At 42.8% G+C, this 27296-nt stretch overlaps 1 protein-coding gene across 1 annotated transcript in view; it reads right to left on the bottom strand.

The window, feature by feature from the left end:
* Positions 1-27089, bottom strand: part of LOC139294906 (rho GTPase-activating protein 7) — an 88301-nt gene extending 61212 nt beyond the window's left edge. The window contains exon 1 of the mRNA XM_070916894.1: positions 26969-27089. Within this exon, the coding sequence (XP_070772995.1) occupies positions 26969-27089 (121 nt within the window). The remainder of the gene's footprint in view (positions 1-26968) is intronic.
* Positions 27090-27296: the final 207 nt, after the last annotated feature.

Raw genomic sequence — 27296 nt, 5'->3', positions numbered from 1 at the left:
AGGAACAGTCTGCTCCCGGGCTGCAGCGGCTCTGGATAGTGCTGGATAAGCAGGTCAGATGGAGTTGGCGTGTACGAAGAGAAAACAGCTGACAAGAAGCAAAAAGGGGAGCAAAAGCTTGGCCACCCAGAGATAAATGCATCCTTTTTTTACGGAGGAGACGGGGTGGGGCAGAAGAGAATAAGCCGTTTCCATGTGAAAAGCTCAGAGGAAGAAAGAGGAGGGTGGGGGGGGGGAAATCTAAATCAGAGTCACTTTATTCGACAACTATGATAAATGTGCAGGAATATGCCTCGGAGGCAGCGGTGCAGAGAGGTCGGCACCTCGCTGAGTTTCCCTGCGCTTGGTTATGAAGGAGAAAAAATCGGATCTATAGAACAACAGACCGGCTTACAGGTTTACAGCAGGTCAGGGAGGGTGGAGAGGCGCAGCAAATCGATAAAGTGTCAGCTAAACTGCAGGAGAGACACGGAGGACGCAAGAAAGTCCAGGTTAGAGAGGAAAGACCTTTGTTTGTGCTGTCACTCTTATTATTTACGGCTCCTAGTGAAGCCCCATAAGTGGATTTATGGATTTATTTCCATATTCATGGAACGAGTAAGTTGCACTTATTCCAATAAGATGAGATAAGTCTTGTTTGACTAATACATAAAACCATGAAGAAGAAGAAGGGGTGCGTTAACTAGAGCTAGCTGTCACTCTCATGACTGTCAGCCAATACATTGTTGTACACTCTTAAATATAGACACACTGTTGGTATCAGCAGTGAAAATCCAGAGTTGGTCGGGCTGTGACATTAACCAAACATAAACTCAGTTTATAGCACTGTATGTGTAGGATCATTATTTTCTCAGATCAGACCAGCTTGAAGAGATTTTCACCTCACACACCACATCGTTATGATCGGAACAGTTCAGATAAACGAGAAATGAAAAGGAGGAAATGGAAGTGTGCTGCTGATTGTGCACCAGATCTCCTCCAAGATGCAGAAATCTCGTGCTGCTGATGGGTTTTTATAAAAGTAAGATTACAGATACATTCCAAGATTTTCTTTTGAATATTAAAACCAAAATATCAAGGTCGGTGTCTCTATGAGTGTCAACTAAATGCCTAACCCTTAACCTGACCCCCCCCCCGCTGGAGATTACAAAATCCACTCACTGATTCCTCCTCCTCCACTTGTTTGTCTTTTCTGCTCTCTGTTTCTGTTTTCATCACAATCACACAGACAAAAACAACCGCAGGCAGTGAAGTGTTGGTTGGTATTATTATGGGTTTTATTTTAGGACTCTGAAAGAATCCCAGACGCTCTGAACCGCTGCCAAAGAGCACTGATGCTGCACAGGTGGCACAAAGTGGACTCTTGAATTTATTAGGACAGAGAGAACAAATGATTCACCTCCCAGTATAACCTTCAGTCTGGCAGCAGAATTAACCAGTAAATCAAAAGTCTGAAAAATATTCACACTTTTTGTAAAACGATTAAAACCCGACGCTGTAGAATTACATCCATCCAGAATTTTAGAATAAAGCAAGGTTGATTTAAGGGATCTTTTTTTTTTCTTCTTGTGTCTGAAGATCAGAGGAGGAGATGCGAGACCCTGTTGTCCACAATGCAAACAGTTGTTACCATGGCAACTGCATGTCTGGTGTTGAGACTGACAACATGTCAAGAAATACAAATCCGACAAAAGTTAGGAAGAACGGGAAATAAAGAGTGCTTTAAACACAACTATTTTCTAAATGGCAGATGAAGATGCAAACACATCACACAACAGCTTCCACCTCTAGCTGCCCTGTTTTATTTACTCAGTGTGTGTATCCCCCGAAGCCTGACAAACATGCATTTACTTCCTCACAAAACCTTTGAATGTTTGAGTATTTAGAATATTTGAGAAATATATCCTTTCCTTGTGCGTTGCTGCATTTCTCGGCGTATAACTGTCACCAACTGTCAAAATACTATGAAACCACAGCAGAGCAAAGCGAGACTGTGACTTTATGAGAAATAACAAATGAAAAGTTGAATTCATAAGCAATAGAACTTTTTAACTTTTTAATACACTCAGGTGTTTTGCTGCTACAGCCATACTTGGTCCATGTATATACAGTCTATGCATACACTCTAAAGATGGCTGACGCGTCTCCACTTCCTCCCACTGTATCCCGGATACGGGGGCTGCCATCTTGCGCTGGTGATGTCAATCACAGCTGTCAATCTTGACGTCTCACCCCGTTTTTATAGCCTCAAATAACTAATTAAAATCAAACAGAGGAGTGAACACAATGAACAAACATCAGCGTGATAAGAACTACCTGAAGGGAAAAACCTATCTGACAACATAACATGGAGGGGGCGGGGCTTATGAACTATACTGCAGCCAGCCACCAGGGGGCGATCAAGATGTTTTGGCTTCACTTTGAAGGAGCTGTCATGTCGTCCATCTTTACATACAGTCTATGGTGTGATAGCAAGCTTTAGCTAGATGACATTATTACGCTGCGTTTTGGCATTTACCATCATCCTGTAATTGTCACTTTGCAGAGTGAGAGAAATGTTTAAATCTTTCTTTCTCTCTGCTTCTTTGATTGATAATGTGTTACTCAGCCCCATTAAAGGTTTGGATGGAGCTTCTAGGGAAGGGCTCAAGGTTAGGATTGATAAAAGGTATCTGAAGAGCATCAAACATGTAGTCAGAGCCTTGTTTGGAGTGGAGCCCATTGCTAACAAGATAGCATCATCAGTGCAAAAATGAATATTAAATTGCCGTTTGAGAAAGATAAAGCAGTGCGCATTTATGCAGGAAATAACAATTCAGACTATTAAGAAATGCAGCAGCTCGTTTGTAAAAATCATGAATATTTCCTAGAGTTGTGTATCTGTGTTTTTTGGTTTGAGCTTAAAATAAGTGCTGTTTTCTGAGGCCTTTATCATAAATCTCGATGTCGAGTTTTGAGTTCAGAGCGAGCGGCTGAACAGCACCGCTGGGGGGCACATGCTGTCAGAGCTGCAGAGCTCTTAATTTTGTCTGACACACAAACTCTTGAGGCTTAATCACTGACTGATTCTGCTAACTTTCTCAGCCTGGGACCCCCAGAAAAATAAGATGATGACTGCCTTATCCTGGAAGCCAGACCCTTCAAGTTCTCCAGCCGCGGACTACCAGGAATGTGAGAGACTCCAGGACGGAATAGATTTAAAGCATATTTTAACTTTCAACGAGCTGCTTTGGGTTCGGGGGATGTAGCGACAGTCAGTCTGACAGTCAGAACTTCATGTAATTTATTCAATACAACTCTCTCACAGCACACCTGGTTAGATCAATTACATTTTATAGCTCCATTTATCAACTTTCATATTAACAATAAATCAAATGCAGCGACGAACCCCCAGATAATTATCACAGACTCTGCAGCACTACTGAGCTTTTTAGCCTCTTTTAGCTCATTGTTTCGGTTTCATTTTGTATGCTTCAGTCTGAAAAATGCTCAATTACGAGTACAAGAAAGGGCAAACGTCCATACATCCATCCATTCATACATTCAAAAACATTATTTCAGATCTACTGACAAACATGAGCTGCTATCATCATATCATCATGTCACAGTGAGCATGTGTGGATTTATTATATTTATTATATTCTACATTCCAATGTTTCCTGGATGAGACAAAGTTAGAAAACCATCCACCACTTTCTGAAAAATTATGAAAGACATAAAAATTCGAACGGCATCTTCGAAGTAAAGAAAAAAAATCCTCATACATATGTTTTGCTTCATAAACCAGCATGACTCTAAATCTGATCCTCAGACAGTGATCTCCCTCCGAGCACCAACTCAGACACAAACAGATTGTTTTTCAGCCTCCTGCCTCGTCTCGGCTGTACCCTGCTCATCTTGTCCATCCCCGCAGCGACGAATGAGGTTTTAAGGGGCCGCATCACAATGTAATGAGAACCAGGACGGCGACTGGCTTCCATGAACCTGCACTCACCTCGGTGATCTCCATCTGCTTCACTGAAAGGAAAACACCTCTCGATGCAGGAATTCACGTATGTTATTTATCAGGTCCAGAGGAGTCGAGTCAGTACTCTCTCTCAGTCAGAAAGCCAGGACCTCGGGCTCAAATTCTCATTGGAAATGAGTCTGGGGCCGCACACCAGGGGCCGGCATCACATCACGTATCATATTTGGCTTTTTATGCATTTCAAGTCGTGCGGGAAAGAAAACCACGTGTGAAAGCAACTTCCACAGCAGCAGAGGAGGAACTCTGTCTGTCCTGCTTTCAGCAGACGTGACGAGACGTTTGCTGAACGGCTTTAAGCGCTGTTTCAGTTTGGAGGACTGAGTTGACCCTGGTTGAGTCAGTGCCACCGCTGCAGTCTGTCACCTGAGGACGTCACCAACATCCGAAGAATATGAGTCATAATGGAGGACAGAATGTTTGCCTGTTTGTCCTCCACAACAATGGCTGTTATTTAAGAGATAATACACAGCCAGGTGTCCTGATGTGAAGAAGCTGAGAGGTTTTTTCCTCGCAAACACTTCAGAGCAGTATAATGCTTACAGCACATAGCCAAAAGTATGTGGACACCCAAACACACACAGACGTGATAGTCATGGGCATTAATCTGCTGCTGTAATCAGAATCCGTTTATTGCCAAGTAGGTATTTTCGTGCATAACGGTCACAATAAACAGTACAAATAGGTCGAGAAAAGAAAAATAAACTGCAAGTCTTACATATAAAATAGAAATATATATGTGTTTTAAAATGAAAAGAGATGTACAGAGTTTCAAACAAAGAGGATGGAGTGTGCTAAATACTGACTAAGGAGTCTGCTAATGTTCACGTTATTAAGAATATGTGCGGGACAACAGTGTCGGTGGGGGTCCCAGACCTTGATGAAGTCAGCTGCGGGAGGAAGAAACTGGTCTTGTGGTGTGAGGTTTTGGTCCCGACGGCCTCCTGCTGGAGGGAAGTGTCTCAAACTGTTTTGACAGTGTCAGAAATTTAGGAGCAAAATCCCATAATGTCACTGCTGCTACGACCCCCATGTACAAACCAATATACCACATGAAATGTGTAGTAATATTCTGACATTCTTCAATCTGATACAGGTTGCGACTTTATTAAACCCATTTTTGTGTGACAGACAATGAACTTGTAGGACTGTCGATCTACAGGCGCCTCTAGGATGACGGGCGATGTTGGGCGATCAGGTCTGGCTTGCAGTCGGCGTTCCAGGTCAGGGCTCTGAGCAGACCAGTCAGGTTCTAACAGAGTCATCGATTGGAGACCCGACAGATTTCCAGAACAAAACACAACCAGCAAGGACTGCACTGCTGCTTCAGTCAGGAACATCTCTTTCTAGTCATCAAGGGCGAGGAAAGAGGACAATCACGGGACAACCAGTTCATTTAGTTCAGGGCCATGTTGTTGGACTGGCTATAGAGGAGGGAGGATGTCTGATACAGTAGTTATGAATTAAAAAGTAGGCAAACAGGGAGAAAAAAACACAGGAAAGTACTGAATGTCTGTTTTTTATATATCTGTCACTGTTAGCAGGAAAAAAAATGCAACTTTAATGGTCGCTACTTGAGAAAGAGAAAGAAGCAGCGAGAAAGATGGACACCAGAAGGACTCTCAATGACCAGAAAATGTATCAGATGAAGAGAAATAGCCAGAGAAAGAGACGGAGGGAGGAAAAGACAAAGCAAACAAATATGAGCTAAAGAGAAAAAAACTCTGGAGACGCTTTACTTCCCCTCAGTCACTCTCTGCAGCTCTGCTGTACAAAAGAACACACTACCCATCATGCCTTGTGTTTAGCCCCCTCAGACTGAAAATGGCCCCGCATTCAAAAACCTCAAGGGTCTGAGACACAGACTGTATATAAAGATGGATGACATGACAGCTCCCCGAACGTGAAGCCAAAACGTCTCGATCGCCCCCCTATAGGTCATAAGCCCCGCCCCCTCCATGTTAGTGGCTGAGACATGGGCCAAACTAAAAAATCAAAGTGCACTTCAAATACATTTTCCTAAAGATGGTGTGTTCATTTTTCTGATCAGTTTGGTCTGAATTAGTTATTTGACGCTAGATAAAGGGTGTGTGACATCATGATTGACAGATGAGATTGACTGTGGTGTGCTGCGTGGGCGGGACCTCGCACCGCGGCTCATCACCACTGGCTCCAGATGAAGTCACCAGCGCAAGATGGCAGCGGCCGTATCCGGGAGAGTTTGGCTTCAGTTTTGTACAGCGGGAGGAAGCGGAGACGCGTCGGCCATCTTTATATACAGAATATGGTCTGAGATGAAGGTGTTGCTTCAGGTACACTTCGATCCAGTTTGAGTTACAGCAGTTTATAATACTATGAGACAGGATTTTAGAATGAGAAGGTAGAATATGGGACAGTGGTGTACCCTGACAAGCTGATGCTGCTGGTGTTGGCTTACATACAACGATGCTCGTGTGCTGCTCTTTAGCATACCGCTAGCTTCACTGAACCTTAAGCTCGGACTGACTTGGTAGAAATGTGATGAAAAGTGGCTCTTCATGTTGGATCATCTGGTTATTTATACATTTTCACTCTACAACTTGAAAATGTGCTTCAACATGAAGCGATGATCATCTATCACACATTCGATTATTCGTCCCATCAAGACTTGTTTGGAATATGTGGTTTTTAATTCAAGTGTTCCTCTTGTTGTTCCTCTGTTTCAGATTAAATAAAGCTCTGTCTGCTGTGTTAACAGGCTGGAGGCAGAGCAAATCTGACTCCTGCTGGGCAGCGGCCAACTCTGTTTGGTCGTTTTCTGTTATTCACTGATGATGATGACAATCAGGATTTTGGCTGTAACAGATGGTGGGCTACATTAAGGGTAACTCTTTTATTGAATTTCTCCGTCCATTACCGGAGACGCTGCGCACATCTGAGACAACGATGAGGCTGATGGTTATGACAGCGATTATGAAGATGCTCGTATCCTTTCAAAAACAACATACATATTCACACAGACGTCTAAAGCTGGACATTTTAATAGCTGCTCAATAATGAGTTGTAGGTTTTCATGCCAGCAATCAAAGTTTTAAAGGAGTCGTCACATTTTTATAATTGTGGACGTCTCAGTTTGGAATGAAATCAAATCCAATTATAAACCGAATGAGTTTATGAGTCCCAGAAAACTATCGGAGACGAGCTTTTAACTCCGACCTCACAGGAGGAACAGAGTTATTTATAGTTATAAATAATGTGACGCTCACATCTGCATATTGTCTGATGTATTAACATGAACGCACACACACAAGTAGGACTGTTTAGACTCAGAAAAACAAAGAGACGGATGCAAACACAATAACACACACACACACACACACGTACGGGAGCGCTTGTTGGAAGGCTCCCGGCCAGGTGGTGGTGGAGCAGCTGGGTGGAGTTTGTGCGATGCTTTTAAAAGCTGCCAGCTCTGAATCAGAGGCGGAAACACCAGCCAACAACAAAAACACACATCCAGAATGTGAGAACTGCCGTTTTAACAAAACACACCACAAGACCTCATACGTTTCCGAGGGTGCACATAAAAAAGGTCACGTAGTCATCTGATTAATTAAAATTAAATGATTCTACTCTGTAAATAATGAAACCATGAACAGGTGAACCAGACCTTCAGGTCATCTAGAAATAAACACCATAAATCCCCTAAAAAGATTTAACAACAGCCAGTTTATCTGCTCTGAGGAGATTGAAGTTAACACTGTGCAGCTCACATAATGGGACAGGAAGAAAGCTGTTTATTTCTCAGGTGATTGCAGCAGCATACAGATAACGACAAGTCTCCATAAATACATTCATTTAATTATCATTGTAAAGTGAAACCTTTCGCATAAAGCAGTCCAGCACGTCTGACCCCAAAGCGTGGCTGTGAACAGGCAGGTGTGAGCCGCCTGTCCTCCCGATGATTGCCTTCATGGTAATTATATTACTAAGTGAAAATGAATATGGTAATGACACGATGGATTTGTTGGATGGACCTTTTAAGCAGCTCTAACAGTGTCATTAGCCTGAAGCCAGTTTGTTTATTAAAACGCAGCAGTGCAGAGAGAGCGCAACATCTCACTTGTGTCGAAGTCCCTTCACTATGGCCTGACTTCCTGTCTGACAATTTAGATTTGTCCCTTCTGGATTGGTCGAATAAAATCAAGTCGTTTTTTATTTATGTAGCCCAAAGTCCCAAGGGGACTTGGAGGGCTTTTTGATCTGAAACAACTAGGGCGCCCCCCTGAAAGTCCAGGATTCGAATCGTCTGCCCGGTTCCTGGTGAATTTACAGCTCACAGCAACTTAATGTGACGTAGTCTCTGGCTTTGGTTTGATATCTAGTGTCGGCAAAAAGTGTTGTTACACGTTTCTGATCTGTCGTTAGCATAATTAGCATGCATTAGCTCGGAGGGCTAACTTGGCTTGTTTACTATATTATCGAACGTCGCTGTCACCCTGAACGTACCGCCGAACCCTGTTCAAAAATCTGGCAGTTTAAGAAAGTGTTGCTTGATAGTCTAGAGAATCCGTTTCAACTGACAAAACTCTGAGTTGGTTACAGCCCTCGAAACATTTGACACCCTCCATCACCTGAGTGTCAAGCGTCCGAAGTGAAGACCGTTTGAGCTGCATGCTGCAGAGATATTGTTTTTAATGAACTTCAGGGCATCTGTCACCTCTTATATGTAAATGAACCTAATACAACATTTTAAGGTTAGAATTTATAATCAAAAATCTAATCAGACCAACTTTATGTCAGTTGCTGTTTCTGTTTGTTTTTGTTTCTTTTCGCAGTTTCATATATTATGTGAAGCATTTACACACAAACACAACAGTAAGTTATGTGTACACACTCAATATAAAGTTGTTTACTGTTAGAAATTCTAAAACTGACTGGATTTATGTGTAAATGTCCGGCTTAAAACAAATAATAATATAAATAAATGTATAAATAAATAAAAAAGGCCCTTCTTTAGTTCCTTGTTGTTGCAGCTTTTCATTCAGACATTTTATATCAACAGACAGAAGAGACCTTAACAGCAACAGCCATGTAATAACTCTACATACCTCCACACCAGCAGAGAAAAGGTCACTCAATAAGTTTAGAACAAACTTCCGCTGCCAAATTTCTCAACTCACCAAACTCCACATTTTCGCCAAATTTTGTCTCCACGAGGGAAAAGTTAAGTAATGAAGCGCCACAACAATAGCTCAACTTCACTCTGCTCCTCAGATCCCTGGAGTCTCACATTTAGCCAACTAACTGCAAATGGAAAACGGGCTAACTGCAAATTGAATGTCGCCTAACAGAGGGGTCTGGTCTGAGAGACGGTGAGAGTAGCAGGTTGACTTCCTCCAAAAAAAAGTTGCTGGGGCAGCATCTTTTTTAAGAGTTCATGATTTGAGGATAATCTTCAGAGGAGGAGGTGAGTGTGTACGTGTGTGTGTGTGTGTGTGTGTGTGTGTGTGTGTGTGTGTGTCCTTAAGATGTTCAATAAGACAAGAGTCACAGATCCTGATTTTTCTTTTTTCTCGTAGCTCAGAGGGTTCAGCAGAGGTGAGTCTGCAACAAAGCACTGCAACACTGTGTGTGTGTGTGTGTGTGTGTGTGTGTGTGTGTGTGTGTGTGTGTGTTTGGCTGCGGTGTGTGTTGTGTTTCCATCCTCTGCCTGGCAGATATGGAGCCTCTTGGCTGGGCTTTCTCTCTCTTTTCTCCCCCCACATCTCAATCCCTGCAGGCCTATTGTTGCTAACCTCAAACACACACACACACACTGCAAAACAAACCTATAAAAACAATATCAGATCATTACCGAACACGCAATCACACACACACACACACACACACACACACACTGAAACACATGGCTCAGCTGAACATCTTGTTTTGTTTTTAATAAAGCTGTCTTGAAGTTAGCTGTGTTGGTTTTAACACAGCTAACTCACAACGTTGTGAGCAGAGTGAGAGAAGGTAGCAAATTAGAGATCAAGGGACCCCCAGGGGTCCTCAAGGGCCCCCCAGGGTGTCCAATTCAAAATGAGGGGGTTGTCAGTTTCTCCTGTCCTGCACTTCCTGTGTTTCAAGCGGTGAAAAGACTCCAGAACATACCTTGGATCCATTTTTAGCACCTTCATCCTCAAATGGTTTTGAAACACAAACCTCGAAAAACTACAGAACGAAGAAAAATGTCATCAAAGTGAAGTTTACTTAAAGATCCAGCGTAATAAACATACGTGACACTCAGTTTTGTCCTGTATTCAGGCTGATAGCTTCTATGCTAACACTGTCTCAGGACAAAGACAGGGAGACTCTTGACGAGCCGCTACAACCCAGACGAGGACATCAGTCGGCTAATTTTCCGTAGACTTGCTAGCTTGTTTACTCGCGCTGTAGAAGGTAAACAGTGAAGAAGAACATAACATACGTGTCCAACCCCACAGTTTGAGAACCACCAACCAGTTTTCAGTTCTTTTCATTGCATACTCTAAATAATGAAGATGAGGATGTTGGTCACCCTCGCCGTGCAGGTTGTGGAGGTCCATGGAGAGTCTGAGGGGGGGCTCCAGTGGGGTCGGTCTTGTTAGAGACGAAGGGTTGGGACTTTCCTTTGGTTGCATGCACATTTTGAGAGAGAAGCTGACAGTGTGTTTGGTCTGCAGAGATAAACTTGACATCTACGGGAAGCTAAAAGACTCGGAGTACTCAGCAGTCATTACTGCATTATTACATGAGCACTCAGTACTCTGGATGACATTCAGAATATGTGGAATAGAACTGGTGTCAATGTGATTTTAAGTTATCTATTTTTGAGAGTGTTTCTCCAGCAGAGAGGGCTTTTATCAACAGTTTTATATTTTATAATCAGCGCTTTACAAATGCTAAATAAGCAACAACATCATTTGACTACAAAATGTCTGCTGTGTGTTCATCTGGGGATGAGTTCATCTGGGTGTCCTCAATCAGTGGGTGAGGAAAAGAGAGGAAGGTGAAACTAATGATGAAGAGAAGATGACAGATGGGAAAATGGAGGAGGCAATAAACAGGTGGAGCAGCAGAGGAGAGGAAACTAACAGGTGGAGCAGTGGCAGGCAGACAGTCAAAAGGAAAAGAGGGACTGAGAGAGGAGCCGGTGACAAAACCGAGGTGGGTGATGAAAGCGAGATGGCGCCGAGGACTCAGCCGCACCACTGGACCTCGAACCCACCCTCCCCCTCCCCTATCCTTTGTGTCTGAACCTCCTCCTCCTGCCCCGCGAGGGGAACAACGCCGGTGCTGCATCTCCGCTTTATCAGCAGCAACCACATTCACGCTGCATGAAGATGAATCGGCGGAGGGGTTCGCAGCCACCCCGACGAGCGGCGGGAGCCAACGACGCAGCGGGAGACGAGTAATCCTCAGCCGTCGGTATCACAGGACTCCAAAAAGAGCGACTGGATTAATGTGGGAGCCGTACTGTCCAGTTTACAGCTACAGCCACAAAAGAAATCTCCACTCTTTCTGTGCGACTGCTGTCATCTTGTAACATTCTCCAGAGAGACGAGACAAAGACAGGCAGCACCTTGCTTTCAAGCCATGAGTCAGAACTTACAGGACATGATCTGGTAGCTGCTTATTTGGGAGACAACACAGTTCTGAATTGCAGTGATTTAACACAACAATCACAGAAGAGCTGTTAGCTGAGAATGATGCATGATAGATGATTTATTATAGCGCTAAGAGGGAGTTGTGTAATTGTTCCCAGTGTAACAGAGAAGCTTCTGGAGGTTTTCTGAATGAGTAACAATGAAACGCAGCCGGATTAGAGTCTCACTTTATGCAAAACGCTCAGGGCCACAGCCGAGCTCTTTAACTAAAACTGCGAGCTGTTGTTTGCCGTCTCGAGGAATCAGTCTGGCACAGCTGGGCTCAGACAGGTAGACAGTGTCCTCCAGGTAAATGAGGACCTTACAACCTCACACAGCAACTCTGACAAATCGACTGTCGGCATCAAAACAAACTCATTATTGAAGACAGATGATTTGGGCAACCCGGAGTTATAAAACGCCAGGTTTGGGAATAAGAATGTAGCGTAATGTAATAGAGAAAATGATCATCAGTCTTCTTTAACATTAAGAAATGAACACGTGCAATGAAACAAAGTCTAATCAGGACACAATGGGACAGCCACAGAGCTGTTGGTAAGATTTATAATGAAATCTGCATAATGCTTTTTTAAATGCCACTGGATTTGCATGTTTTAGCAAACAAACAAACTGTATACATTACATCACTGCAGACCATTTTAAAGCCACTTTTTAGATGGATTCCCTACATTTCATATATACTCTACAGGTAGGTTGGTGGTTCTCAAACTGTGGTTTTGGCCCTTCTGGGGGCTGCAGTGGCATTGCAGGGAGGCGCTGCTGTAGGTCGTCCATCACAGTGGATTTCTGTTGCTGCTGTTTTTGTTGTCAATTTTTTGACACTGCAGTTGTGAGCAGGGGCCATTTTCAAAAAATGTTGATGCAGTCAAGAACACGGACATACCAGGATTTATACTGGTCAGAAAGTTTAATCAAGAAGACAAACAACAAGCAAACATGGCCATCATGAAAAGGATAACATGGTTTTTGTTGTTTCTTGTATTACAGAGATCTCAAGTTTACTAGCCTGAATTTTCACTATTTATTTATTTCATTATTTGTTTGATTTTGCCCAAACCAACCAGTGACCTGTTGTTTTCAGTCAACACAGTGAGCCTCACTGTTGCACTGGTTTCTTCATTACCATGAACACACACACTGACTTTCTCCAGCAGTGTTGACTTTACCTGTGTTACCTGTACCTGTGAACGTTCAGAAGCTTTAACTTTTGGTTCACCAGTATTGTTCTCAAACATCACAAGGTTATTGTTTTTTTCTTGGTGCACATGGAAGTCAGAAAAGCCAATAAGATCCAGCGTGTCAGATTGAAACAGACGGTTTCAAAAATGACGGGTTCAGGTTCACAAACTTTGAATCGTGTGCTACAAGGAATATAGAGTGAAAAACAAGAAAAGAGGATTTGCACTGCTGATATTTCACCTGGATTTTTACACAATTTTTTCCCCAAGATTCATCAAACATTCAACATGAATTTCCTTTTTAGACAAAATAAGAACAGAATGTAATGAGCCCTCATTATATGCGACTAATTTCAAAGGTCACGAAAGCAGCAAGTCACGACAAACACAGCGAAGCCAGTCAGCCTCCAGCTGAGAAATGAAATGAAGATGCCAGGTTCAGGGGGAGCCTTCGTCCAGACACAAACCCGACCATAGACGTTCGTCTTTGCCCGACAGGCCGACTCCTTTTAGGGCCATAAGGCTTCTGGCTCTTTGACGTGAGAGTCTGTACTCGACCAGAGAAGTTCCTTAACAACAGAGCTGCTTGTCAGACAGCCAATCCTGTCGCAGTCATTCAAACACACACTCTCACACACACACACACACACCATCAGACACCGAGTGAATATAGATGCTCACTTACTGTTTCTGAGAACCATTTAGCATCTGCTCATCAGTTAGCGGTTTCAGAATGAAGCCATAAAACCAGAGAAAGTCCTGTGATGATGTGAATGACAGTAACACAAGCAGGTAGAAGACACATAGCCACCAAAGTACCCATCAGCCACAGTAAAGATCTTCCTGGGGGGGGGGGGGCACAGCTGTAATAAAACATCTGAATGTGCATGTGAACAGTCTACACAAATGAGTCTACATGCATGAGAGAAAAAACTACTGGCTTTGAAAAACCCCTTTCACAACAGCAATGCAAATCAGATAACATGTCTAAAATGACCCACTGTACAAGGTCGGGATTTAAAATGTTCATACAACGGGGAAGGTTTAATACACTTACACACATATTAAATATCCACCCTTATAATCAGCGATGTCAGACAAACAGATCAAAGCTACAACATCATCATGTCATGACAACAACGTGAAGGGCAGCTTAACATTTTATAACATACGAAGTAAAAAAAGAACAACTGACTTTGTAATTTTATCGTCAGATGTCAGACCGGAATAACTCAGCAACTAATGGATGGATTTTCATGAAATTTGGTGCAACCATTCATGGTGCCCAGAGGATGAATCCTAATGACTTTGGTGATCCGCTGGCTTTTCTTATAATGCCACCAGCATTGAAATATCTCAACAACCACTGGATGGACTGGCACAAAACTGTCCTGAGGACTCTGGCGCCATCATGAGGTTCACATTTGCAGCTGTTTAACTTTACATTTTTGAAATGTAATGAAATGAAAATGAAATGAAATCTAAAAATGTTCCAATACTTTTGTTTGTGACCAAATGCCAATGACATTCCCATCATTCTCAACTGTACTGTGTTTAATTAGCAAATGTTAGCATGCTAATGCGCTAAACTAAGATGGTTTAGCGCGGTAACCTTTATACCTGCTAAAGATCATCATGTTAGGATTGTCATTGTGAGAATGTTAGTATGCCGATGTTAGCATTTAGCGCAAAGCACCGCCATACCCACGTTCAGCCTCGCAGAGCTCCAGAGACATTAGTTCTTTCCTGGGAAATGTAGGAAATCACAAACTGGGTTTTTATACTTTACTCATCTGCCTCTCTTGCTACAAAGAACACTCAAGTTTTAAACAAAGCGACTTCATCTTAAAATAACTCCTGAAAGACGTCTAATATCAGAGATCGATGATATCTTATGGACAACAGACAGACATTTATTCATGAATTCTGAGTGCAGGGAGAATTGGTGGAGCACCATATGAGCACAGAGGGCATCAACATGTTTGAATGGTCACTCTAGCAGTGCATTTAATAACTGCAGTGCCAGTTATAATAATCCAACCACACAGACTCTGGAGCACAAGTGTGACTAGTGAACCAGCTTTATATCACTGAATATTGAACATTACTGATGTTGAACATTATACATGTTTGATGCTCTGACTGTCATGTGCACACATGTATGTAAACATCTGATGAAATGACAGCAGTGTTTGAGACGCATCATGATAGACTTGCACAGTGTAAACAAGTGAGTCCTGCAGTGGCAGCGAGACGTTTATCAGTGGGCAGGAACGAGTTTCACACTCTCACTTCACTACACATTCACAACACATGAATACATGTATGAACTGCAGCCTCCCTGTTGCACACTCAAGTGTTTAAGAATAGAGAAGAGAACATTTGAAGTGTTGAATGACTGACAGTCTTCTCACACACAGAATGATTTCCTGATGCACATAATGATCAGGAGTAATCCCAGAAAGACCAAAACCCATTCAAGGCTGAACGGAAGCAAACTGAGAAAAACATTATTTACATTTTTATGTTTTAGGCATGATGCTAAATGAGGTTAGGTTCGGCCCTAAAATACGTTACCGTGAACCATAAAACCCCAAACAACCATGGTTTGTTTGTTTTTAGCATATTAAAGGTCAACCTGTGATGAGATGTTTTCATTTGCAGTTTCTCTACGTGATTAAACCATTAACCTTTTACTCTGTACCAACCAATCAGGACATCAGAGAGTCGAACCTACGTAACAAAGGTGGTCAAGCTGACATGAAAAATGCATAAGACTAAATACAGGACCTGGACAACTTATAGAAAAGGGCTCAGAAGTACCCTCTTTAGAATTATAGACTCTGCTTCAGTGGTGGGTCACATTATGTTGACTGCCAAAGGGGCAACATTAGCTATACAAGAGGTCTGCAGAGCACTAGAGAGGCCAAATTAAGACCATCCTCACCAGAAGAATGGCTGTAGTGGCTGAATTAAACTGCACTGATCAATATTTCCTTATTAACAAAACATCAGATGACTACCTGCACTGTGACATGTGGTGCAAATAAGTATAACCTGATGTTACGACGTGTTTCAGCAACTTTCAGCTCATTGTTTTGGCAACTTACTGCATGATTCACTCTCACCACTCATCAACCTAATTTCCAGTCGCAGCTGTTTACAGCAAACAAGCTCTGTTAAACCCACAATACGCTACACCTGCCCAGCACCAAATGGCAGAAATACACAGTTAGCAACAAGTCAGTGAACACAGTGGAGCATTTAGAAGCTAAAGGGCGACATATTTTTCTCATGAGTTGCTGAACACCAAAAGGAGAGTGAATATTGGACTTCGGTCCGTCCGGTGGCCAGAAATATGACTCTAAACGAATGCTTATGTAGCTTAGTTTCACCATATGAACTTCATAAGCTGACAATATGTCGATGTTGTGTTGATATACTTAAATCAACCTGTTTACATTTCATGGAATCACGTCAGTAATGAAGAGGAAGCGGGACATTAATACTGCCACACAGAGGACACCAAAAGTCGAAGTGTCAACTGTCACGGCAATTTGAAATAAAGACTCAACATAAAAAACACACGCGAAGCTTGCAGATTGTCTTTGGCAGGGATGCCACACAACACTAACTGCTGTGCTGTTGAAATTCAAGAGACGTTTAGTGACGTCTGAAAGGCTGGTGGTCTGCAGAACGCCCTGATGCACAGTGGGGTGAAGCATCTGAGCATCTGAGAGATCAGTCATATGGGTTTATGTTGAAGGCAAAAACTAAACTAAACATAATAATGCACAGACGTTATGAACTGTTGAACTTTTTGACTCTTTCAGCCTGTTTCATTCGAGGCTGAGCAGGCAGTGTGTTGACTGTTGGGATGTGAAGATGTTCTGGAGAGCTGTGCACTCAGATAAGAAAGATGTGAGAATGTGAGAATGATAGAAAGAGGCGAAGGTCAAAAATCACATTTTGGACTAATGAAATTCTGACAGTCACTTCCACAACACACACATGGCCGCTGAGTTCATTTCATATCCGGCAGTTTCTGAATGAAGCTGTTTCCTTATGGAACAACTTCAGTTTTATTTTGGGTTCACATGCAGCAAAAACACAGAACCGAACTCAAACTGTAGATGAACCATTTAGAAAACATTTCAGCGTCATTTTAAAGGTTGAGTCCTGGACTTTGACCATCCATCAGACAGTTCAACTCTAAAACAATCAATTGAGTTGATATTCTTAAAGAAACAGTAAACAGTAGTAAGCGTATATCTTTTCAATGCTTTGGCCGCAGTGTGTACGATGTGAGCAGAGCCATCCATCCATCTTTACTACATTTTTAATAAATGAGAAAAACAAAATGTAAAAAGGCAGTGTTTTTCAGAGATTGAAGCTCCTCAGTAGCAGCAGACTGCGAGCACGCTAACTCGAACAGAAGGGAAAATGAGGTCTGTTTGGGAGCAACGCTGAGCGAGATGACCTGCTGCCGCCCGCCTCAGCGACACAATGCTGCTGTCCTGCATTGTCCCAACCAATTTGTCGCCTGCGCCGTTATCATGTGTCCTCCTACAAGATTGGAAAAGTAGCTAGAAAGAAATGAACAGCCTTTTTTCTTCCCCCCGGGAAGCAGTATGTAAAGTTATTCTGCCACATATACGTAAATAATGACTGAATCCAGGGAGTTTTCATAGACATGAAAATGAACACAACCTCCATTCAGGCACACACGTGCTGCAGGAAGCTCTTATTGTGAAACAACAGCGGCTGTGAAACTCTGCATGAACTGAAGAGGACTGAAAGTAACAAAAGCTCACATCACGAGCGACACACATCATACAACACACCACAAATCATCAGCAGGAAGTAGAACGATAACACTCGAGGCGCGTGAGGGATTAATTACAGCAAGACGAGCTAATCAGTTTATGAGCACCAAAAGGCACGGGATGATTTGGTTTGACGGGTAAAACAAAAAGTTAGTGGATTTTCATTTCCCAGTGGCTGAAACTGGCACAAGTTGAAGAGCGTCTGAATCGAATATCATTCGGAGAGGACGAAGCTCTCAGTCTCAACTCACAACGGCTCTGAGGTTAGAGAAATAAATGAAAAACTGCAGAGGAGAATATCACGGACATCTGTACAATCCAAAGCAACAAGCTGCGGAATAATTATTTATGACACTTGTTTTGTTCAGTTTTTGCTGAGTCAGAGAAGTGTTTTATGTTGTGCTTCCTCAGTGAACTTTACTTTTGTGTAGCCAGTTTCCTTATTCTCAGAGTACCTTTGGCCTAACTCTTGTTTATCACTTCCTGATGTGTAATCACCATCACTGAATCTGTTGTCCAATCTTTGCAGTTTCAGATTTCCCTCCAGTGAAAGCCTCAGAGGCAGTCCACTGTCTTCAACCTTTAGCTCGCGGTGTAGCTGCGCACCTACATACATAAATAAACTGGTGTTTCAGGAAGAATGACAAAGAGGAGGATGCCATGAATGAAGGGAGTTAAACTACATTGAAAGTGGCAGAAAGGTTTCTGCCTCAAGATGGAAAGTTGTCTGTCTGCCTTTAATAAACAGACTATCTGAGCCACAGGACACCCTGCTGCTCCAAGAGAGCAGAATCATTTCAGATAAGTGCTTTTCCTCCACTGTGCTCTGGTTTACTGCCACACCCTTCCTCTCTGAAAACCTACAGCGAGGTGATGAGAAAAGCAGCCGTTTTGGGTCTTTCTGTGGCTCTCGGGTGGCCTCCCCCTCCCCTCCCTGCTCTCTTTGGAAGCTGCTAAAGCACATTTCCTCCAAGATAATAAAACCAACACAATAAATACTGTGGAATATGGGACTCTGGCTTCTGCCGACAGCATATTTTTCCTCTTTTCACTCTGCTTCCTTTTCAAAGCCGCGTCCCCGCGCTGCTTTAATACAACCTCAGGTGCTTTTCATTGTACTTCATTGTGGAGACACAGGCTGCTGTTTTTTAACCTCATCGACCTGCCGGTGGGTCAGCTGTTACCGATGTTGTGTGGACAAACTTTACTTAAATGTTCAAAACTTATATCAAATTCTAGATACCAAGATACCAAATATGTCGGGCTGAATTTTGGAGAGAAATGTGTATAAAATGTTGCAGAAGACATTTTAAATATGTCACTCTGATGCAACACAGAAGTTAAATGTATCACGTATCACATAATGTGTCAGGTATTAAAATAACTAATGATGAACTGTATGTTTGTTTCCTTTACTTTGATATTGTTCAAACGTACTAGACTTTAAACGTGTCCTTTAAGGAGACTTTCACTACTGAGCAGTTGTGTGTTATTGCGATTGGAGCACTGGACCGACTTGTTATTTCTTAAGATGCAGAAAATGCCAACAAAACACTTAAAGGTTGAGCGACGTTGGAGCAGGACACTCAGCTCCATCTCAGATTTCTACTCTGTCACCACTTCTGGCACCAAAATAGTGAAAATATCATTGATACTGGCAGTTTGAATCCTGAATGAATCCTGTACCAAAACCACACAGGTTCAACCCTAAAATATATTGGCAGCTGAAAGTCAGTAAAAGTAAAGGAAAGCGATCGATGTCGGCGCAACATAAAAAACGTTTTGTCATTGTGGGAAGTAGAGTCTATAAATGTTGTCTTCGGCGCTGCGCTGCCCGGTCACAGCTGTAAACAAAGCACACAGCTCATTAGGCTGCGGGATTTACACTCAGCCTCGTCCATTCAGAGTCGGGGGGGTCAGCGCTCTGTTTTGACGAAGGCAGTCTCAGCCACCGAACCATTAAACCAAACTCTGGGCTCGCTGAGTTTAACTGCAGTTCAGCTTCGAGGTCACATGGTCTGCAAAAACAGGATGTGGTGTTCAGTGGATGTGACCCTGACAAGTCCTAGAAATACAGCACCTCAACACTGTACGCATGTACACTGTTTCATTCAGAGACTGGTCTTTATTTGTAAATACTGATTAAAGTCTTTTACCCTGAAAATCTGATGTATACGCTTTCACTTCTCAGTATGTAACTCAACATTTTAGACTCACGTTTGTCATTAAAGTTAAATTACAACCCTGCCCAGTTAAAATGGATTGCTTCTTACTTTTTCTACATTTCAGTGATAAACTCTGAGGAACGATGGGTCACATCAAAGTTTAAAATCTTGAATATGAACTTGTTAAAAAGTCAGCAGTGAACACTCTGCCCTTTCTGGCAGAAGTTAAGCCAGGTGAAGAAGTTGGGATGTTTGACGCAGTGGTCCCCCATTCTGGTTGGAAACCAGTTTCTGCCCCAAGTGAAGGAGTTTGAGTATCTCAGGTTGTTTATGGATGAAGGTGCGATGGAGCGCAGTGCAGCGTCGGCAGTAATGTAGGTGACTGTCATGTTTAAGAGGATGCAGACGCGAAAGACACAGTCTTCATTTATCACTCGATGGATATGTGATATACACTTCAGCAAGGGCCCCAAGATGACATGCGTCTAGTCTGAAGTGGCGAAGCCCTCTAGAGGTCGTAGTACTTATGATGGGAGCAGAGCAGGAAGTCAGGTGACGTTTATAGAAGTCCACTTAGGGAGGAAGTCGGGGCAGAAAGATGGGTCAACATAATAATGGACCAACTGACAGTCAACACTGTGTTTTTCTAAAATATGACCACGATTGTTCTGTAACCTTAACCATGTGTTTTTTAATGTGTCGCTGTAGAGGACACGGGCAAATGATATACTTGTGATAATGATTTTCTGCTGATTTTCTGTTGATGATGGGGACTGGACTTAGATGTTTGGATCTGGATCCTCCAGAAAGACTGGGCACAAAGATGTCTAGGCGACCTTGCTCAGCCTGCCTCCACCATGATGCAGACATGGAGAAGTGGTGGAAAATGGGTGCATGAATGACAACCTTTGCTCTTTTTGTGTGGACCAGAAATCGAAGGTAAACTGCCAGCTGCTTGTTGACTCGCCTCCGCCTGCTCATCAGACATTCTGTGGACATACGTAAAGGTTAAAAAACACAAAGCTCTCTGCGATTTGCCCCGAAGCGATTACGCTCACTCACATCGAAGATGTGGTCGATGCCGGTGTTAACAGGCTCTTGAATGGCACAGCAAACCTTTCTGACTCATCATCAGCATTACACACACATTTTCTTTTCAACTCCAAGCTGAAAGTTGGTCATTCTCATTCTGAACAGGAAGACTTGCTTCCTTCTTATTCTCGTCTTCTCCCACTCACAGATTGCATATTCAGAAATCAAACAATTTTTGATAAATATTATTTGGAGGGCCCCATACTTTAAATTATTCATGAATTCTGAAGGAAAACATACAAAGGGGGAACCGATAGGTAAAAAGGGCAATTTTCAAATCTTTTCTTGGCTGACGGAGTCGAGAAACCTGAAATATGAATCCTTACTTTTTTTTATTCCAGCTGGATTCTTTTCACTTCCCATCTGGAAAGGTTTTTTCACTGTAATGGAGCCTCTATCAGGACAGTAAAAAGCCCTCACACACATTCAGCACCCCCCTGAGCCTGTCGTATGAATTCAGTCAGAGTGGCAGCAAAGGAAAGAAGGGAAGGACAGAGGAGGCGAACAGAGAGAGAAAAAGAGGAATGGAGAAAAAAGGAGGAGAGGGAAGGAAGGAAGGAAGGAAGGAAGGAAGGCATGTGGTCCCAGTGCTCCGGATGAGGTAATACTACTGATGAAATTCAGGCAGCTATGACAAGAAAATGCCAGTATGCACAAGTCTGTAACTAAAAACGCATCCAAACTAAAAGAGAAACAGCTCAGAAAATGTACTGAATTACTCTGTAGATCAACTAATAACACAATATATCAGTGTTTTCAACATCTTTCATACAGAAATAGATTTCACATGGGACGTACAGTCACACATCTTCACTGTAGTTGGTTATACCAGAAAGTGTACACCAAAATCAATTTATGGATCCGTGAGAAACAGGAAGTGATGAAAGCTTGGTGATGTAGTGGCTGGGGCTAGCAGGTGAGCCACTGTTGCTAGCAAGCTAAACGCTAACATGAAACTTAAACCCTGTATGCTCAACTCTACTCGGTACTGGTCTGGTCATATCCTGTATCCTGTGCACCTACATACAAAAATAAATGGAAAATAAACTTGAAAACCCGAAAACCACTTAAAGGTCATAGCAGATGTCCTTCACTGTAGCGAGGGGGGGGGGGCACCGGTCGCTGATTTCTCACTGTTATAACTGCTGATATGACCCAGACCTGTCCTGAGAAAAGACTGTTTTCTTTTTTAAACCCTGTGGTTCATTCGCCGTCACACGAGCTCTTCCTCACGTCCCTCTGCAGCTCCGACAGAAACAACAACACACACACACACACACACACACACACACACACACACACACACACACACTCTGCATTCATTCTGCCCCAAAACAGAATAATTTACCACACAAGTTGCAAGACCAAACACAAAACTGTGTCTGTGTGTGTGTGTTCTCCTCTTTCAGTCAAAGCTGCAGAGACATGAGGAGGAACTGTGTGTGTGTTGTGTGTGTGTGTGTGTGTGTGTGTGTGTGTGTGTGTGTGTGTGTGTGTGTGTGTCCCAGGTTCCCACCCCAGTTTCCCCACTTGGCTGTTTAGTTTGGCCCGTCTCTGATCAGTGCAGAATAAACACCAGCCTTCACATTGATTCCTTCCCTCACATTTGGCTCAGTGCCTTGGTGTCTCTCTGCTCTCTCATTTTCAGTTTCAATCATCTTTATCCTCAAGAACCACTTCATTATGTGTGGCTGTTTAACTGTAAAATTGTTGTATAATTAGTTGTCTGTTTATGGAAATAAACAGTGGTGGCTTCTGGGTCTCCTTTCCAAAGAAAAGTGCTCCGACAGGAAATGATGCTTCTGTGCCGTCTTTTCTGTTTTTCTGTTGTTGCAGGATTCACTCATATTTAAAATAATGTATTTTTCCTCCAGTATCACAAAGCCAGTGATGTGTTTACTAATCAACAGCCAAACAAAATTAAAACTAAACTACAAAAATATAAAAAGTCACGGCCATTTTGTTCATTTCTTCCCATTCCTGGCCTCAAATCTAGAAAGACTCTGGAGTCATGTTGCCCTCATTGAAAAGAGAATCAGAAACTGAACAGCCATTGCTTTCCTGCAGATACTACCTGTGAATAATTAAACTTGATCGCCAGAGAAAGTCTAATCACAGCAGAACTTCAGATTCTTTCCTGGCTGCTGACATGCTGCCGTTACCGCTCGCCAAGTGCAGAGATTAAATGCAGTTCTTTGCACATTTTAGTTGACATTCTACAGGAATAAAAGTCTTAAAAGCAAAGTTCATGCTACACTCAGCTCAGATGCTGTGTGGACTCGCAGCATGGTGGCCTTATAAACCCTGAACAAATCTCCTCCCGTCACATTACAGAATCTGAAGAAGTCTTTTTCCTGCTGAAGAGCGGAAACATGAGGACTTCAGGAACACCCCTTTAAGTCTATGAAACTCTATAAATCTGCATAGAATCAAAGTGTCCTCCCACTTGCTTATTCATTCATTTTTTTGATATTTGTACTCGTAGTCTCCGCCTCCGGAGTAAATTCCAATCTGCTTGTGACGGTGACATCTGAGTTTCTGTCATAGCGGTGATGAGTCCGTCCAGGCGTGAGGAAAAAGTTACGTCAAAGTTTACAGAGTGCGTCTGGCAAAGACCGTGTTTGGAGGAGGTTTGAATGGAAGACCGTATTTGGGCTGTGAGTTATGACAACTTTTTAGCAGAGGAGTAAATATTAGGACGGGCTGATGAAGGAGGACAGGGGATGCTCCTGTGGTGGAGAGACTCAGGCTCAGTGAGTGATGAAAGAATAGTGGAGGACAAACAGCGAGAGACAGAAACGAGGATGAGAGCGGTGATTCTCTCGGGTCGTGTTCGCACCGCAGCTAAATGCCGTCGTCGCTCCTCACGAGAGACTCAAGTCCAGGTTCAGTTCAGCCCGAGTACTCAGACGCCCGGTGTAGTTTAGTATATCAGAGGTCTTACTGTCTGCTTTGCGGTCTGCTGGTGACTAAAATGCTTTGCTTGAAACTACAGAGTCAGGAGGGAAATCATATCAATATCTGATGGCGTCAGTTTATCACAACCTGAACGGACCTCCTCAACAAACAGTGGAGCCTGTGTCTTTCAGGAGTGCTGCTTTTCCTCTTACAGTCGATAATATGGATAAAGTTTTTGTTTTTGCAGGGAACCTGGTGACTAAAATGTTATAGCTAATAGGAGTCTACAAAAATGAAATTGTTGAAAATTCTAGATGCCGGTTCTTTTCCCGAAGATGTTTTGGCTGTCAAGAACATATTTCACCTCTTCAAATCGGCGTCTCGGTAGTGATTTGGAAAGTGTGTGTCATCACGTAGCCACGGTGGCACAGCCACGGTCATGGCAGAAATGTATGTAAAATACACACAATTTAATGCTAAACCACAGCTGTGATTCTCCCTCTTTCTGTTTTTCTCTCTGCTGTGTGTAAATGTGTGTGAGTGTGTTCAGGATTATGTATCAGGGGATTACATAATCCATCTCAGCCAATCAGTGAGCATGACTGCTCTAACGTCACATGTTGATTTAATCCACACACACACACACACACACAGATGTAAGTGTACACACAGCTGGAGCCAGGTATCAGCTCTCACAGAAAAAGCAGAACCAGCTGTCTGAATTAAACACACACGCAGGAAAAAAAAATTCTGTTCCCACACATACACACTCATTCATACACTCAGAGGCCTGCACACACACACACACACACAGGTAGTCAAAGAATCAGAGGTATTCCTGGAGGTTTAAGAAGCGCTCAGAGAGTCTGGACGTTGACACACTGCAGAGGGATTATTCAACTCTCAACTTTTCAGTTTATCACTGAAGTTCATTTAAACCCTTGAAGATAACTGTTAGCTGACTCAAAGCCTCTCAGCTTAGAAACCTGCTCATCAGTAACACATTACACTGCACGCTTTACAGTCACAAACAGGTTCCACATGGTCATCAGAGTGAACCCACTGTCAGTGTACAAGCTTACACAGGAAACAAGGTCACACTGCTGGTGTGTGTTGACCTTTAGGCTCATTGTTTTCTGCTATATTAGACTCTCCCTGCGCATCCACACGTGGTACTTTCACAGCTATAAGTCCACAACTCAGGTATGGTCCATAAAATATTAAAGTCAATTAATTGATAATAATAATAATAATAGAAAATTTAAAAAAAGGCCCAAAAGGGAGGGAACATAAAGCTGCTGAATAATGTGCTGCAGAAACGATAAATAAAGTAAAACTACAAATTTATATTCTTATGATCTCATTTTCACTCAGATTTTTTGATGTGCTTTTAAGTTCCAGAAGTAACAGCCCAAGCTAGCCTGAAAAAGCCAGCCTTGGCCTGTAGTCACACCAACACAAGTGGCAAGATAGCGTCGCAGTACGAGGCTAGCTATCACGCTAGCAACTAAAAACAGAACAACGCTAACATATATGACAACTGAACAATTCCAAACAGGCGTCCTTAATCGGTGCAGAGGTCGAGAGGAAGTCAAGGTCATGACTTCAATCAAATATCAATGATTCCACAAATGAAGTGAAAAGATTTCAAATGTCTCAAATGTCAGTTAACCACTACAGCTCATTTAAACCTGCACAGTTTGCTATGCTGAGTTTCCTTTTCTCCAGTGACAACATACCTACAGCTCTCTGTTTTACATTCATACAGTCCCTCACGCTCATCCTGAGACCAGCTGGGCTGCAGCAGGTGGAGGTGAAGTGTCGCCTTCAGGGTCACCTTAACATTTTTCCAGCCAGTTCAGTGAATTAACCTTCACGGCACAAGTAACCAGTAACAAGCCCACACACACACACACACACACACACACACACACACACCTCAAATCTACCTCCAGGAAAATAAAACAAAAACGATTCCCCGCAGCTTCGGCTTAACCACACACCATTTCCTCACCATGGCACGCGGCTCGGTGTGTCCCAGGCTCAGCGATATTAAAACCTGCTTTGTGTTAATAGTGATGAAACACTGCCAGACGCCTGCACCCAACAACGCGTGAGTCACCCTCACAGCGTGCAACAAACACTGGGAAACACTTCATCGGTCACAGCTACAGCTCACACGCTCGTGGTTTTGTGGAGGTGCCTGTATGATGGACAGAAACAAGGAGGAGCTGACCAGGATATATTAACAGCTTTTAAAAGTGATTCGAGAGATACTGAAGGATAAGGCTGGTGTTATTATATCTATAATATCAGCAAGTATCGCCTGTGTAGCCAAAGCCTGACACAGCTCATGTTTCCAGAAACTATTAAAGACACGTTGAAGAGACACTCTCTGACATCGGTGACAGATTCTTTCATTGCAAACAAAAAGGCTGAAACAACTACAACTGACAGTTAAGCAGACATCACTGGTTCCACCAACTCTTTCATTACATGTCTTTGAAAAAGTCTTGACCTTTAATGTAACCCCCGAAAGGCACAGAAGAGTTGAATTGTGTATTAATGAATGAACTTTAGCTGCAGGAGAGATGTGAACTTTAAAAACAATCAGGTTTCCCTCAGGCAACGTGAAGCACGGCCATGTGTCTGTTAGTGTCAGCTACTGTTTAGGATCAACTGGATCACAAGTGGATGTTTTTTTAATGTTAGCTTCCAGTATTTTTCTGTGATGCAATTAGAACCTTTAAAGACCACATTTAATAAAGTGATGCAGGCAGCAGCTGCAACTCCTGACCAACAAAACATCAGAGGCAGTCAGTAAAACTTCACAGATGGATGCAAAATGATATTGTCAAATATTTAATCCACTTGAGTAGCCAAAGACTGACGTCCCCACCTGCTTATTTTAACTCAAAACAGCTTATTAACTACACTTTTTTATAATGATGTATATCGATATTCTAATATTAAATGACATCAACTGGAACAGCTTTTAATTGTATCTTCCATCCCTAACATCAGCTTCTTGAATCATGTTGCTGCCACCAAGATGCTGCTGCAGACTTTTCAAGCTGCCAACCAGCTGAATAATCTACATTCACATCAAACCCCAACTCACCCCACAGCCGCCGCTCCCTCACGCTCCTCCAGAAGACATCCCAAGCCTTGTTGGTGGAGTCTTTCACGTGCTCGCTGAAGGATCTCCGCAGAGGACTTTTCACCGCCGGGGTCTGAGCCATATTCCATACGTTCAACAGTTACATATTCCCACTGAAAGAAACCTGCATTTCTGGAGACTTTCTAACCCATGTGGGACGCGTTCGCTCCGTCATGGCTCATGCCGAGGGAGTGTTTGACTTAAGAGTTCAGCAAAGTGAGGAAGGAGGAGGAGGACGAGGAGGCAGGGGGGGCTGACACTTGATGCAAAAAGTCTGCATGTAATTTGT

Source organism: Enoplosus armatus, chromosome 13, assembly GCF_043641665.1.
Source record: "Enoplosus armatus isolate fEnoArm2 chromosome 13, fEnoArm2.hap1, whole genome shotgun sequence".
In the NCBI taxonomy this organism is placed as follows: domain Eukaryota; kingdom Metazoa; phylum Chordata; class Actinopteri; order Centrarchiformes; family Enoplosidae; genus Enoplosus; species Enoplosus armatus.
The sequence above is the reverse complement of the archived record's forward strand: the minus strand, read 5'-3'. Positions and strand labels throughout refer to the sequence as shown.